Here is a 15836-nt window from a genome sequence, read left to right as displayed (position 1 = left end):
TAGTACGTTTTACTGCAACTAAAATAATTTGTTTCTGTTCAAACCTACAACCTTGTGTTAACAAGGGTAACTTTGGTGGAACTAAATGGTACGTCTTCCCAAGTTTGAAAGGCAGACTACAACAGGTTTCAGGGGCAAAGATTTTGAAACTCTACTGAACCCAAGCCAAAACTGCAAGCGTTCTTTCACCCACCACCAAGATGCTAAATGAAACATGAAGTTCTTTAACATGAACTTTATCTTATGGCCAGTGCTATCTATAACTACAGAGAACAGCATTTGAACAGTTCACTTCAGTTCCTCTTTTGTTTTAAAATGTTACCACATGTGGGGACAGACTCCATGACATAGCAGCAATGGTGTCAATGGGCTGCAAAGACTGAGCTCTACATCACACCGCATGTGTGCAGCTGCCCAGTTCTAAGCAGCCTGCCTCTCTCAGAAACCACACATTTTCATTGCTGCGCAGGATCCATTGGCCAAGGTCCCCTAAGCTTATTTTTGTGCCTTGCAATCTGTGAGCCTGCAAGGAAATGATATGACCATTAATGCTATTATTTAGGAACATCTGCCTGGAAAAGACACCTGGTCATTAAGTCCAGGTGCCTGCTATCAAACACAAACATCTCGTATAAACCTAATCTTAAAATTTATCAAGCTTCCTCTTAAAAATTTGGTTGCTTGTAGGGGTACACTGATAAAGATTTTCTTGGCTGATACCAACAGCAGATTAACCAGCCATATTGGCTGGTACCGATCTGAACTCAGGCGTCCAGGAGCCCTGGCCCTGCAGGCAAGAGGAAACCCAGGCAGATGGGGGCGCCGGCCAGAAGGCATAAAAGTACCAGAAACATTATCTGCTACAAAAGCCTAAAAAAAGCTGACAGTCAAGAATGTAAAATTTCCCTTTTATCAGTGCCTATCCAATAGGCAACTGATATATCCGGTGCACCTCTAGATATATGCTCCAACCATTCTTACTAAAAAGTTGTTCCAAAATCTTATTCTCCTAATGGCTAAAAAGCTCACCTCAACTTTCAATCTACATTTAACCCTGGACAGCTTTTACCCGTTTGTTTGTTCTTGTACAAACACTGCCCTTTACCTTCAGTAGCTCTTCTCTCTCCTTAACTTTTACTTCCCATGATGTATTTGTCCGGACCAAATTCTGAGCGTATGCTGGGTAACACAGGGCTAAGTCTGAACATGCGCAGACAAGCGGAGCCAGTGCCAGTGGAAAAATCACCAGCCTGCCCAGCATGCGCCCCCTGCGCAACCTTAGGGCTTGTCAATCAAACCTGACCTAGTTTGTAACAACGCGCATGCTCAGTTCTGTCAACTATATGATATCATCCGACTAGAAATTTCTATGAACAAAGCAACCTGATTGGCCACCTAAATTATATTTAAGGCTTGTGAGACCCCGCCCAAAGAGAGACCGGCGTGACAGGGGAGACCACACTCGACCCTAGAGCAGAGACTGCCTTGGCAGAAATCGTCTCACGGGGAGAGCGATCTGTCCTGAGAGCAGAGGCCGTCTTGACAGGGACTGCTCCTCAGGAGGACTTTGAGGCCCACTGGTCTCCTCACCGCTGCGGTTTCGCATCTCGACTTTGTCTTTGTATTGATTCTCTGGCTACCAAACTGATCTTTGGCATCGACACTGACCACGATCCTGACTGACCCGACCTGCGTTTCGACCACCGGTTACGGCACTGTTATACCCTTCGGCACCGACCTTGGCATCACCACCGACTACCTCTTTTCGTCCACGCTGGATTCCGTTCATCTCATCTCGTCGTGTTACAGTTCGTTGTTCGTTTCCCATTCATGAGCTGTTGACCAGTCCTGGGATCGAGTCGGGCAGCCGCACCTAGCCTCCGAGCTAGAAAGCAAGGGCTCGGCTCGGGAACCCCGTGGACCAACAGACTCCTTTGTCGTCCGTACGTTTGTTAATACTGTAACTGAACAAGCAAGCCTTCTGCCTACGCTCCAGAAGCGTAAGTAAATAAAATCCACTTGTTTGAAACCGCGCGAGTCCCGTACCGCTCAGACTCCTCGCCGCTAATCCCACCTGTTCGATCCAAACCGCTCGGCCCACCGTGACCTTGGGGCCCTGTTCCCCAACAGTATTTAAAGAGAGAAGCTGTATTCTGCTGGTCTAAGCAAGCCGAACCCTTTTAGCTTCCTCTCATTATACAAGTTCTCCATTCTGACGATCATATGGCCAGAATTGTAGACAGGCTTCTAGCTTTAAAAAAACCAAAACAAAACAAAAAACAAGACCACAGCCTAACTCCTCCCCCAAGACTCCTCCCTCCCCCAGCAAATCTGTAACATTCAGACTGCACCTCTCTCATCTTGCTTTTTTAGTATGAGAAGGCAGGGGGGTTTTTCTCAGAATGCAACAAATTATTTGGAGTACTTATCTAAGGTAGGGATGTCAAATTCATCTTCCCCTAAAAGACGGGTGAGTGGTGTGGGGCTTATCCACAGGGAAGAGTAGCCCTGCAGATGCTGACCCCCCCCTGCTATTTTAGATGCAGTACCTACCCACTCAGAGCTGTGCTACATATGGCACATACAGCATCTGGTCTGGGACTGCCCCAAATACAATGTCTGCTCCTTCTGTGGCTTGTGGACTGGCTAGAGTGGGCACTACATATAGTACATATCCAAGACCAGTTGGAGGGGACTGGCCACCACAAATTGATCAATCCGTTACAGACTGGCCGGAAAGGGCACTGTGCACGGCACAAAACCTGGAGTAAGCATATCACCCCTACACTGTGCACAGGGCTGGTGCAGTGTGCACCCCACTGGGTCTATTTGGAAGCTGGTACAGCACCAGCGGCTAGGCACTGGGGCTCCATGGGCTGCATCTTTGATAACCCTTATCTGGAGTATCTTACAATGAAGCTATTTCCCGATATGTTAGATGCTGACAAACTCTAGCCACTGTTCTAAGAGAGCACAAGTTAACTGTTATGTTCCTTCACTAAAACTAGAGACTTGTTATATCTGTAAGAGTAAAAGTACAGTAAAAGTTGCATTATCTGGCACCTTACAAGCTGGAATGTTCTATTGACAGGCACGCTGGCTTGTAAGGTAAAAGTGAAACCAAAAAATGCCCACATGGCACTTCCTGTTTCGCTGAGACCCCACTGCCTGGGGCAAAGCAGCCTGCCCTGCCGGCCCTCATGGCCTGGGGCATAGCAGCCTGCACGGGGCCTGGCTCCCTGTCCCTCAGGGCCCACGGGAGGGGTGGCGACGCTCTGGACGCAGCAGCCCAAACAGGCAAAGATGCCTGTTCGGACCTCTCAGGTAACCAACATTTTGTCATCCAGCATCCCCCATGGGTGCCAGCTAACAAAGCTTTTGCTGTATTTCCACTGTTACTGGAGGTATAGCTCTTAACTCACAATAGAGATTTATGCCATATATCATCACTTACCTGAAGATGTTAAAAATTAACTGTAGAGTGATCTGCTGAACTTCGGTATTCAGCTTTTGCTGCCAAGCCCTTCTACGCATTTGTAGTTCACTGAGGTTTATACCGGAGGTTAGGTGGCAGAGTTCTAGATCATAATGCAATTGAAGGCTCTGTACCCTAAGGTGGGATTGGGGGGGGGGCAGCAGAGAAAGGGGAAGATTGTGACTTTTAAAATAAAAAGTAACTTGAATCTTATCTTACTTTCAACTAAAGACATAGCAAGTGTCGACAAAGGCAAGAAGACTTCTTCAAAATTTCATAAATAATCAGAAAAGGTGTCACATTCATGCATAAAAGAAAGGAATTAGAAGGAAACTCCCAGAAAATATTAGAACTTCTGAGGCCACTGGGTCTTTCCTGGCCTGGTGTTTCAATTTAGGGGTGCACCAATAGAGATTTTTTGGGCCAATGCCGATGGCCAATTTTTAAGGAGCCATATCAGCTGATACCAATCCAATTGCCAATATGCAGCCCAGCAGCGTCTGGCTGGTAAGTCTGTTGTGGAGAAATGGGCGAGGCAAAAGAAGAGAGAGGGGGCAGACTGAGGCTCCCACGGTGGGGGAGGGAGTGGGGCTGGGGCAGGGGCAGGCACTGCCCAGCACAGAGCCACGGCTCATCGGTGGGGGCATCGGGAGTGGCGCTCGCTGCTATGCACACCCTAGAAGGGCATGGGGAGCATGTTCCTGGATCTGTGCATGGGGTGAGGGCAGGCTGCCGCTGCAGGCTAGGGCCAGGGCTCTTCCAGCCTAGCTCTCCCTGCCAGGAAAAGCCAGGTGCCAGTCCCAGCCTGCAGCAGCAGCCCACCCTTGCCCAGCCCACAGATCGAGGCACGCACCCTGCATGCCCTCCTGGGGCGCACATAGCAGCAGGAGTCACTCCCAGCACACTCCAAGTGAGCCATGGCTCTATCCCATGCTCCGCCCTGGCTGGGCAGCACCAGCATCTGCCCCACTCCCCCACCCCACCCCCCGCCTTCCCCCACAACAGACTTACCAGCTGGAGGCTGCTCTCTATGCTGCTGGCTTGCTCCATCAGCAATGTGCTGCGCTGTGGCTGTGCACATGCACAAGGCATTTATCAGGGACATTAATCAGCCACATAAGCCCCAAAAAGCCAATTATGTCAATTTTCCTTGTATTGATACTGATACAAAATGGGACAAATGTATCAGTACACTTCTGTCTCATTTTATGGGAAATAACCAAAATCTTAGCCAAAGAGATTTCCGTGCAACTTATGCTACTACAAAAAGAACTCAAATTGGTTTTTTTTTGTTTCATACACAATTTCATAGATTTCACTGTTTGTTTGGTTTGGTTTTTTTACCTTTTTACAAAAATTTCTGCTGCTTCTAGAGGGACATCTGGAATTTCAGTCTCTCTCTCAGACAATTTCGAAGATGTAATATCGCCATTATTAATGTTTATTAGAATTAAATCTTCAGCTTCCTTTAAGAAAAAAAAAATCATGATTAAATATAAATAAATGTTGAACAAACATTGCTCCAGCTAGAATTATTCTAGCATATATAATTACCCATTTTAAACTTGGCCCACTGGAAATTTTGGACAACTAAATACTCAGTTTGAATGCAAATGAAGTCTCAAGTTAACATATTAGGATTAAAATACAAAGATTTGGAGATCTAATACTCTCTCCAGCTAATATTAATTGAAGTCAATTCTATAAATCTTCGTGCATGAATGTAAGCATATAAAATAAGTACCTTTTTTTTTTTTTTTTGTCTCCTAAGACTACAGATTTATACTCTCTGGAGAAATAAACCTAGTATGGTAATAATTTGAAAACACAGTTTAATGAAGACCTTAATTTCAGAGAGATGTGAAGTTCTGCATTGACATCTATTTGCAAAATCTACACCATTCAAATTATAACCCATCTAAAAAAAACTCTTTAGAAACCACAGAAATGTAACAGTAATTTCTTTAAATTGTACTTGTGATATACCACCCCATATCACAGGGGTGGGCAAAGTGTGGCCCACAGGCCAGATGCAGCCTGCCAAGCCATTCTATCTGGCCCCCAGGGCCCCGAAAAATTTTAGAAAATTAATATTAATCTGCCCTGGGCTGCCTGTCATACAGCCCTCAATGGTTGCCAAAACTCAGTAAGCAGCCCTTCACCCAAAATAATTGCCTGCCCCTGCCATATCATGTAGGCCATGGGTTCCCAAAGTTTTGCCCCTGAAAACCCATTTCAAAAGGGACAGTCCTGGGTGGCGGGCCACATGAAAAGGGGCTTATAAGCTACATTTGTCCCATGTTTTGGGAATCCCTAATCTAAAACAATAATGGGTTCTTGTGTCCGATTCCCAGCACCACTGATATATTTTACATTATAAATGTCATATTTTTCCTCCCAGGCAGGTTCCGTTTAGAACATTCTCCAGAGAAATGGAAGATCTAGTTTCAGATGGAATGGCACTTAAGTTTAGATACATTTATGTGGCATATATGCCCTCCCCCTCCCAACAAAGCCTCAGGACAGCTTACAGGGAAAGAAAAGAACAACTTCTAAAATAGAATAGCAACAAGAGAATGAAATAACTTAAAAGGGGAACTAAAATACCAACATAAAACAGAGACCTACTAAACAGTATCAACCTAGCATTGCTTGTTAAATGCCTACCAAAATAGGAAGGTCTTACAGCGCTTACTTACTGAGACAACTTAAGCCCTGCCCTTAAACAGACTTTTATAAACAGAAACAGCCCACAGACCTCAAGCAGATGATTCATGTGTATACATTACTTGAGCGTGTGCATTAGCAGGACTGGAACCTACATCTAATCAACTCAGTGAACATGCGTGGCAGAAAAGGAACAGAGGCTGCTTACAGACATTTAAAAAAGCCCACCAGCACTTTACTTCAAACTCCACACACTCTCGCACCAAGCCTGGCACATGCCCAGAAGAGGCAGTATGTTATAGCTGGACTCAGCTTGCCCAACACTGGTACAGATTGGGCGCTTTAGTGGGGCTTTTTTGGTGCTTTATCTAATAGCCGATTGACTCAGCTATTAGGTAAAGCACCAAAAGGCCCTGCTGAAGTGTCTGAATTATACAGATGCTGCAGAGCCAGGTCCAAGTAATGAGCTGCTTCTTTTGGTAAAGCATGGTGGTTTGTTTGTCTGGGGGGGGTTGTTGTTTTTTTTTTTAATGTCTCTAAGCAGCCAGAAAGATTAGGTGCACTAAGGGACATACCTTGCTAACTTCTTCAAAGTGATCCACATGACATCCCATGAGAAAAGATGTTGGAGCCATTACAAAATCCAGCATTTGATGTGACAGTATAGGTACAAAAGTGTGTTGCCACTGAAGAGGATGAAGGTACAACATAAAACATTCAGCTACAAGAGTTAGCAGGGCCCAGTCAGAGGAAAAGAAAACAATCCGCTGCTCAGTTAGGATGCAGGTCATAACCTGGAAATAACAAAAACTAATGGATGTTATAATCCTACCTAGTACATAGAGCAAATTCCAGCAGAGGTCTCTAAAATGCTTTACATAACAATGAATCAAGTCTCAACCTCGCAAGGCCAGTGTTTTAATAGCCATTTTACATAATATCCAAACAAAAGCAAGTTAAAAGGATTCTTAAACAGCAAACAGGATTCTGGGAACAGAAAGCAGGGCTACAAGTCTGGTTCTAAGAACATCAGTGAAAGTTCTGCTACTGCCTCTGATGGAGCCAGGGTTTATTTTCAGGATTCCCTGCTCTAGCCTGCAAGAGGCCTTTATAACATTCAGATTAGGAATAAAAGCAAAATCAATTTGCATAGATGTAACTACCCAAAAGTATGCGTTTCCAGGTGCACCATGCAGGAAATAAGCCTGAATAAGATTTTCAAATATTTGGCTATGCACAGTATATGTCCACAGAAAGGGTAGAGTAGGAGGGATAGCTAAAAATATATGCCAGCACAGTCTATTTTCAAAACTGAGATGTCAGAAACATAGCTGGTGATGATAAAAGTTAACTGCAAGCAAAAAGGCATAGATGAAAGATCTCCAGTCTTCTGTCCAAAAGAGGAAGCAACTGAAGGGCACTGCTGTAATGTTAAGAAAATAAGAGGAGCTGTTTCAGGGTATTATCTTGCTTGTCCACATCAAACACGGTGAACTAAAAATATGGTGTCACCACTGTTATAGCCAAAATGAAGTGGTATTTAAAAAAAAATTCAAGCTCCCACATTTATGAGAAATGCATCCTACTACTACCATCATCAACATTATCACACTAGCTCCAATTACAGAATGAACTGCACATGTATATCTATTATTAAGTGTAGGAGTTTATATTTTAAAAATAAACACTTTAAAAGAAATGTAGCAGCCATGAACAAGAAGAGGGAAATGAAATCTTCACAGATTCTGTTAAAAGATTTGATTTATTTTACCTGTAGCACCTGTTTTGGTTTGAAACACAGCAATGGAAGATGAAGATCCAAATCAATAATTGGGCTATCTGGATCCTCCCGTGATGGAATTATTATCTGGAGTGGTTTCATATTAAATATCTGTGGCAACAGATTTTTTCAGTTAACTCTTTATTGCAAATATATTCTCATAGCATATGCAATTTTAAATTCCAGTTCCAACTACAAAAGAAATGAATAAATCAAAGCTGGTGTCAGAAAAAACGCAGGTAGACATATAAAACAAAATCTAAAATGTCTGCTGCGTGCAGAAAAGCATAACAAGGTCTACAAAGATTATTATGCACTATATGTTTCACCTTTCTGTGAAGTAAAATGTTTTTAATAACGAAACCAAGATAAAAATTGAGTACATGAAATACATTAAATGTATTTAAATGCTAAAACTTACTATGCTATAAATAATAAAAATCAACTGGCTGACGATCGATTTTCTTTTTGCAACATGGAGGTTAGAAAAATGCTGCAAAAAGAAAAAAAAACTGAACAAACAAAAAACAAGGAAAAAAAAACCAATCCCTGTATTAAGAAGCCTAAATATGAAGAACACCACTAAAAAGAACTAGCCAAAACCGATTAATTTTATTTTTTTATTTTCCCAAATTCCAAACGCAAAACTCTAGAGCAGGAGTGGGCAAAATATGGCCCACGGGCCAAACTGGGCCCACCAACTGGTTGGATCCAGCCCGTGGCTAGGCCCACAGTGCTCCACATGGGGCTCAGCCCTACCCACTGCCTCCGGGGCAGCCCACACCACACCCCTGCCAGCATGTGGCATTCAGCAGGGCTGTTCCCAGTGTGGCTGCAGCTGGCCAAATGCTCTTCTGCTCCCCTAACCCCAACACCTCCCCACCATGCACCCCCACCAAAGGGCAGGGCATGCAGCTCATCAAAAGATCCTATGTGGCCCTCGGGCCCAAATAATTGCTCTGCTCTAGAGGTAGATCCTACAGAGTCTGCACACTCTAGTAAGTTAAAAACAAACCGCCTGGTTAAACCTGTTTAATTCTCCAGCTATGGTAGCTTTACTCTCTTCAGCCTCTCAGGTCAAGGTCATGAGCATGCTCGAGGGAAGTGACCTGCCTGAAATACAGCTATGCTGCACCCTGCCATACAAACCATTACAGCCAGGCACCAGGTTGAGCAGTCCTAAGATGGCTCTAATTTATACATGCCATTAGGCAGAGCCTCCCAAAGAAACGGTACAGAACTGCATTATCCAAAACAGTCTCCTGAAGCTCCCACATGCACTGAAGGAGCACACTCAGCAGCACTACGGTCTTTCTGCAGAAAAACTATCAACTTTATGTACTGTCACAACCCTGATTCACCATAGTAGCCCATCTTTAATGCATTTGTTCTCACTAGAGCCCATACAATAGAGAAACATTATCCTCAATTTACAGTTGTGTTTTCAAAGGTACAAAGCTAAATGACTTGTCCAAATTTACAAAGAAAATTTGGCAAAATGCTGAAAACAAAGACTTGTGGCTACATGTCCCAAGTCCTACCCTTGCTCCCATTACCTTCCCCATTAATCCACCTTTCTCTGCTGCTAACTGTTGCATAGAAGGAGCACAGCCACAGTGCTCTCCAGTACTGTTGCGCTACAAGTCTCTAAGGAAAAGGGGCAGAAAACGTCTTCATTTCTAGTGCACAGGTATTATAACCTGAGCCACACTGGTATAAAAAACTTGCATGAAAATGAAGTATTAGCCTCATTTCACACAAAGCACACACTTGGTATTTTATAGCAGAACATTTTAGAGCAAAGATGAAATTAAGCTTTAGCAGTTACCAAATGTAGCGGTCCTGGTGGTGGACTGGGTATTAGAAATAATTTTGCTGCAAACTCCTTTATATGATTTTCAGCATCTATATCCTTGAAAGGTCTCAGGTGTACCAGCAAGCTGAAATTCAATTAAATTATAGCAAATCACTTTTAAAGTAACATGTAAAATGGAAAACACATTATCTCTTGATAGGCTACAATTAAAAACTTAAGGTACAGGGAGTGCTGAAAGCATTATTCTAACAATTGTACTTTTTAGTCATGAGATACTTTATTAGCTATAGCTGATTTTAATGGTGCTACTATGCTTTTAAGGCTGCACTTTGCTGTCTCTCACACACATATACACACATTACAGGACAAATCTACTTATGCAAATCTGTCAAACACTTATTTTGGGGGCAAACATTACCCACATCAAATGACACAGGGCTAAAGCTCAATGTAAACCGTCAGGAGACTTGTATGTCCACACTATTACCTATGTAACTAAAAAAGCCCCAAAACCAATTACTGCAACATTATAATTACAAATTAAATAAACCACCTGGGAACAATGAGCATTAAACATTTTCTGAACTATCATTATCAAGCCAACATTGCACACTTGTACATAAACGTAGAATAAATACACTACTAAATACATATTTTCATATATGTATATTGCTCATATGAATATATGTATAGTCTAGCAAAATGAATAGCTACAAAATTATAACTCTGAATTGTACATCTTTTGTGCACACAACGTTCCACTGTTACACAGCTGTTTTTTATGAACATATTTAGGCTTTTTGTAAATCAAAATGCTGGAATTTGTTGGTAAGATCAAGTCCAGAAACCTATTTTGAATGGTGTATTTTCATTATACTTGTTCTTTTATGAGATTTGTGTTCTAAGCTCAAAATGGAAGGAACCTCATTTTTCCCCCAATGTTTGCAAAGTGCTAAGCAGGTCAAAAGCTCTACAAAACATAACAGTGAACTGGGGAACATCAATTATGTCCCACGTTAGGACTGCAGTTTTCATCTCCTTTTAGAGGTTGATCAAAACATACAGTTAAGATGCTTGTTGTTTGTAAAAACCATTTAGTGCTCATGATAGAGGGGTTCTGCTTTTAATGCTGAAAGCTCTGAAGTCAAACCTTGAACAACATATGAAATAATGACATAACGTCAGTCTAAAATTTCTCAGGAATTTCATAAACATCAAGGATCGTGGGACTTTGCCTTTGTGCTCCACCTAACTTTCAGAAAGTAATGCAACTGGAAGGTCCTCCATATTTGCATGCTCGACTTAACCCACCACAACAAAGCCTCAACTTCCAAAGGGCTGCGGTTCAGCACTTCTGAAATTCAAGTCTCTTCCAAGTTTCTCAAGCCTGCCACCCAAAAACCGTGGTACATTAAAATAAAGAAATAAATAAAATCACTAGTTGTTGCTCAAAATGTAAGTCAATGTTGTCTCCTGAAAAGGAATCTGCATAGTCTATCCATCCAACAGTATCGAATTAATTCCCAGCCTGTCTCCTCCTTTCAGATGAGGACTTTTCCTTGTTCAATCCATAGCGAGCTTACTTTTTCTGCTCATTTGGTCATTTCTTTTGCCCACCAGTCCCAATTTCTGGGCTAGTTTTTCTGCCTGGCAAAACTATGTATGATGCTTTAGCTCAGAACTGCCCAAGTGCTAAACAGCTGAGGACCACACTTCACACAGGCCCCAACAACAGGGGCCATACACAGCACAGTCCGCAACAGTGCGAGCTGTAGGTGCCCCTCTTCCCTGCTGCACCACATGCATGGACAGCACCCCCCAGCTCACTAGCCATGGGCTCCCCTGCTGCACTACGCTGCAGGCCACATTGTGCCACAACACCCCCCAGGGCAAGCACAAGCAGCAGCTGATGGGGAAGCCAAGACTTGCCATCTGCTGCCACAACCAGCAACAGTGGGAATGGTGACTGGGCGAGAGCCCAGGGGCTACAGATCCCTGCAGGCCACATGGGGCCCTTGGGCCATCAGCTGGACAGCCCTGCTTTAGATCAGTGATACTCGACCAGATTTTTTTTTTAAGGGTACTTGGACTCAAATGTTAATACTCTTAGGTGTGCATGATTCACAAGTTAAACCCTAGGGGCACCTACACGTGCTCCTACACGTTCCGATTTGAACATGTCAGAGCAGACTTGATGAACCGAGTCTGCTGGAGTGCTCTAATCAGAAGGCTCCAGATGCCACAGCGCCTCATGTATTCAGTGTCCCCACGTTTCAAAACAGCAGCAGCAGCAGCAGTGCTTTAACTAAAACTTGTTGAACGAGCTTTAGTTAAAGCGCCCCCACTGCCATTCTCAAATATAGGATGCTGAACACACAAGATGCTGCAGGCAGTTTAATAAGAGTGGCTCCCAAGAGCCACTCTAATTAAAAACACTCCCCCCACCACCCGAGCATGTGTAAAAATGCCCAAAGATTTCAAATAAAAATTCATGGTCTCAAAACCATTCTGACCTGTTGTCATCTTTGAGTTCTTTGTAACAGAAGAACTGCTCTATTATTTTTCCACAGTCAAGAAACGAAAAAAAGCTAACAGCTGGCTTTTTGCAAGGGGTGCCTTGGATCCTTGTGCCTAAAAAGGCTGAGAACTGCTGCTTTCAATTTAATTAAGTAGCAGTGGTGGCTAATTCCAGCACAGGGGGCACATCCCCATGAGTACAGATAGGCAGGGGTGCGCATTTTCCACGGGACAAATAGCAGCAGCACATATTTGTGCCACAGTTATTTGTCCCTAGTCACACCCCTGCACGCATGCTCCCAGGTGGGGTAGGGGAGGCTGCTGGCCCCCCTTACCTGTGGCCTCCTGAAGTAGAAGCAGCACTGTGCCAGCCACTCAGAGCCTGGCTGGAAGCCATCCAAGTTCTGGTTTCTGGCAGCATACACTGCTGCCATGTATGCCACACTGTTTTTAGCAGTGTTTTTTTTTTGACACCGGGATCTCCTGGTGTCAAGAAAAACCCACCATGCTTCAACTAAGAAGCATGGTGCACGTGCACCAGAATATATTCCTTTTATGAAATTCTAACTCCCATAAGACTCTGGGAACACAATCCTGAGATCAGGTCCCTGTTTCACATACAGCAGTATAGACAACAAATGCTGGCTAATTGACATCGTACTCTCCCATCAGGTGTAGAGACCCATCTGTTTTGGTTACTTTACTCATCCTAAACCAGAGGTGTCAAACACACCCTGGGCCTTTGGCCAGATGTGTGACACCAGCAGCAACTGTGGTGTGCCAGAGTTAAATGTCAGCATAGGGCTGCATTTGGGAGGCTGCACACATCTGGGAACATTCAGTGATGCAGCACTGTGTTCAGATGGCATTGTGGTTCTGGGGGCATGGAGTGAAAATGAAAATAAACCATGGAAATTATTTAGGAAAGTAAAACAAGAGTTAAGTCATCCCGGGGGGGAATAGAAAAATATCAGCTGCAGCTACTCTAGGTTCTCAAGTTAAGCAATAAAACATTTAATTGGTGTAGCAGCTTCTGTCTTCAGATGTAAAACACTTTGGGCTAGGAGAAAGTAATTTAAATTTTACTAGTATTTGGGCAAAAGATAAAAATACACCAATTAATTCATGTAAAATATGCTCAGTAATTAATACTGAAAAGTTTTTCACAATCCTCCAGAGCACAGGTCTACCAAAATTGTTTTGATTTCAGTTTCAAGCAGAAGATTATTAATTCTGAAAAATATTCCAGTATTTATTGTAAAAAGACAAAGTGTTGACATTGGCACCTACCCAGGAAATTTAGAGAAAGAGAGAGACCATGTATAGCACCTATTACAGGAACACACTACACAGACTTATCATTTCCAGCCAATATGTGGTTACTTGTAGGCTATGGAAACACACTGCTAATGTAGCAAGGAAGCTGGGCAATCTGGGGGCATAAATAATATCCCCATGTGTCCAGCAAGTGTTAGGGATCAATCACTCTCTTCAAATCCCAATATTTAAACCAAGCAAATAAGATGTATAAAAACGACATTTAACTAATATACTGTACCCACTGATGTACTGAGAAAATAAAAAATGTCTTAAATCTACACTAGAGAACCCAGAGATGCTAAAGAGTACATGGTTTTTCAATCTATTCCTATTAATCATTTGCAGCTTATTTTAGAATCAGAGTGCAAAAAGGACCTCAAGAGGCATCTGGTCCAAACCCTTGATCATATGCAGGAATACTGGGCATCTTTATACTACTCTGGGGTGGACAGGAGGTGGTTTAATTAGCAGTAGCTCCAAGAGTCACTCTAATTAAAGCTCCTGCCAGGTCACATGCTTTCAGTGTCCAGTGCATCAAAATGGTGGCAAGGGCACTTTAACTAATGCTTGTATGACAAGCTTTAGCTAAAGCACCCCTGCCGCCACTTTGGAGAGTGGGGATGCTGAATACACAATGCAGAGGCTCATCTGCTCTAGCACATGCTAATTAACATGTACAGCACATGTATAGGTGCCCTCTATTGTTAAATTATCCTCATCAAATGATTATCCAGCCTCATCTTGGAAACATCCAGTAAAGCAAACTAGGGCCTTAGTTCTTGTTTCCTGAAAAACCATAAATAGCTCCTTTGGGCTAGCTCATGGATGTGAACCATTTATATACTTGTATCCTTCTGCAACATGGGTTTAAAGATATGCTTTGAAAGGGTTAGAAGATTTATCCTTTAGGCAGAGATGGTAATACTTCCTCTTTATACAGCGGGCTGGAATAACTGAATACCCTTTTCTCACCGTCACAGGATGCAGATAGTAGACTGAAGTAAAAATGCACGTTCAAAATTCTAGAAACCCCCATTTTGGACCCGAAGCTTTTTAAAAGGATGACATTCTTGTAAAATAATCTAAGAGCAGCAATTTTAACAGTCTGGACTCTCAGTTGTTTGTCTTGGAAAAAGATGATCACATGTTCATCTCCCTTTCAATTTGTTCTGGCAATGAAGCTAGTAGCTTTGCCCATTTGTAACACACCAGCTATTTATAAAATTAAAGGTTAATGTTACAGAATATGAAGGTCTTCAGTTTTCTGACTGAAGCTTGAAAGTCCATAATATGCCTTGAGGAATCCGCCAGGGATTTAATGGAAACCAATTTAAACTCTGAGCCAGTCTCATATTTAAAAACTAATTAGGACAGGAGCAAGCTGTGATTTCTTTTTGAATGAGGACAGGAACTTCGTCCTTATGCTGAACATCTAAGGAGATAGAATACCTAGGGAAGACTAATAAAAATATCAACCCACTTAGGGCCAAATCCTGTTCACTGCAGGAGCTTTAAAAAAAAAAAAAAAAAGCAGCAGAGGGCAATTCTGGGGAAAAATGGAACGTTTTGCCACCCCTGGCACCAGGGTAGAATCAGAGCCATTTCAAATACCTCTGCAGACTCAGGAATACAGCTGCTGTATTTCCTGCGAGTCCCCCAATTCCCACTGCAAGGAGGGGTGGCTGATCTATGCAGTTGCAGACCTGCCAGTCGGGCACCTTCCAGTCCTCATGCCTCCAAAACACAAGGCCAGCAATAGCATATAAAGGATACAGACTCTCAGCCTTCTGTCTATTGGGGAACAGTACCTCCCTCTGTACATCACCAACTTTCTCAATTTTTATATATTGTTCTAAAAAAAGAGCATTAGTTCAGGTCTGACATTTTGGGACAAGAAGGTACCCTCTGCTATCTGCAAGAAAATTAATTCACATTTGACTGTTACCAGCTGCTAGAAAAAATAAATAAATAAATAAATGATTTTTAAAAAAATCAATGGTTATAATTGGCAGAAATAGCTAAACCCTGCCTGTGAACCCCCAAGGTAGATAGTCCCAGCCACAGCCAGCCTACCAGAAGCATGACGTGGATGGGCACACGCTGCACCCCGAGGGTCTCCTCGGGCTCTGCGGCCCCACCCCAGAGACGGCCACACAGACAGAGCCCTTGACTCTTGGCAGCGGGGGCTGCCTGTCCCTTTTTCAGGCTCTGGGGCCCAGGAGCATGGCCATGTCCCCTTGCGGGGTCTGGTCCCTACTGGG

The 15836-nt window shown here is 43.2% G+C and overlaps 1 protein-coding gene across 1 annotated transcript in view; it reads right to left on the bottom strand.

The window, feature by feature from the left end:
* DENND3 (DENN domain containing 3) overlaps positions 1-15836 on the bottom strand; it is a 74387-nt gene that overhangs the window by 33447 nt on the left and 25104 nt on the right. The window contains exons 5-9 of the mRNA XM_090040724.1: positions 9751-9862; positions 7914-8033; positions 6718-6936; positions 4820-4941; positions 3455-3610 (exon numbers count right to left, since the gene is read on the bottom strand). Coding sequence (XP_089896850.1) covers positions 3455-3610; positions 4820-4941; positions 6718-6936; positions 7914-8033; positions 9751-9862 — 729 coding nt within the window. The remainder of the gene's footprint in view (positions 1-3454; positions 3611-4819; positions 4942-6717; positions 6937-7913; positions 8034-9750; positions 9863-15836) is intronic.

Source organism: Crocodylus siamensis, chromosome 3 (assembly GCF_052110815.1).
Source record: "Crocodylus siamensis isolate JL-2025a chromosome 3, ASM5211081v1, whole genome shotgun sequence".
NCBI lineage: Eukaryota > Metazoa > Chordata > Crocodylia > Crocodylidae > Crocodylus > Crocodylus siamensis.
The sequence above is the reverse complement of the archived record's forward strand: the minus strand, read 5'-3'. Positions and strand labels throughout refer to the sequence as shown.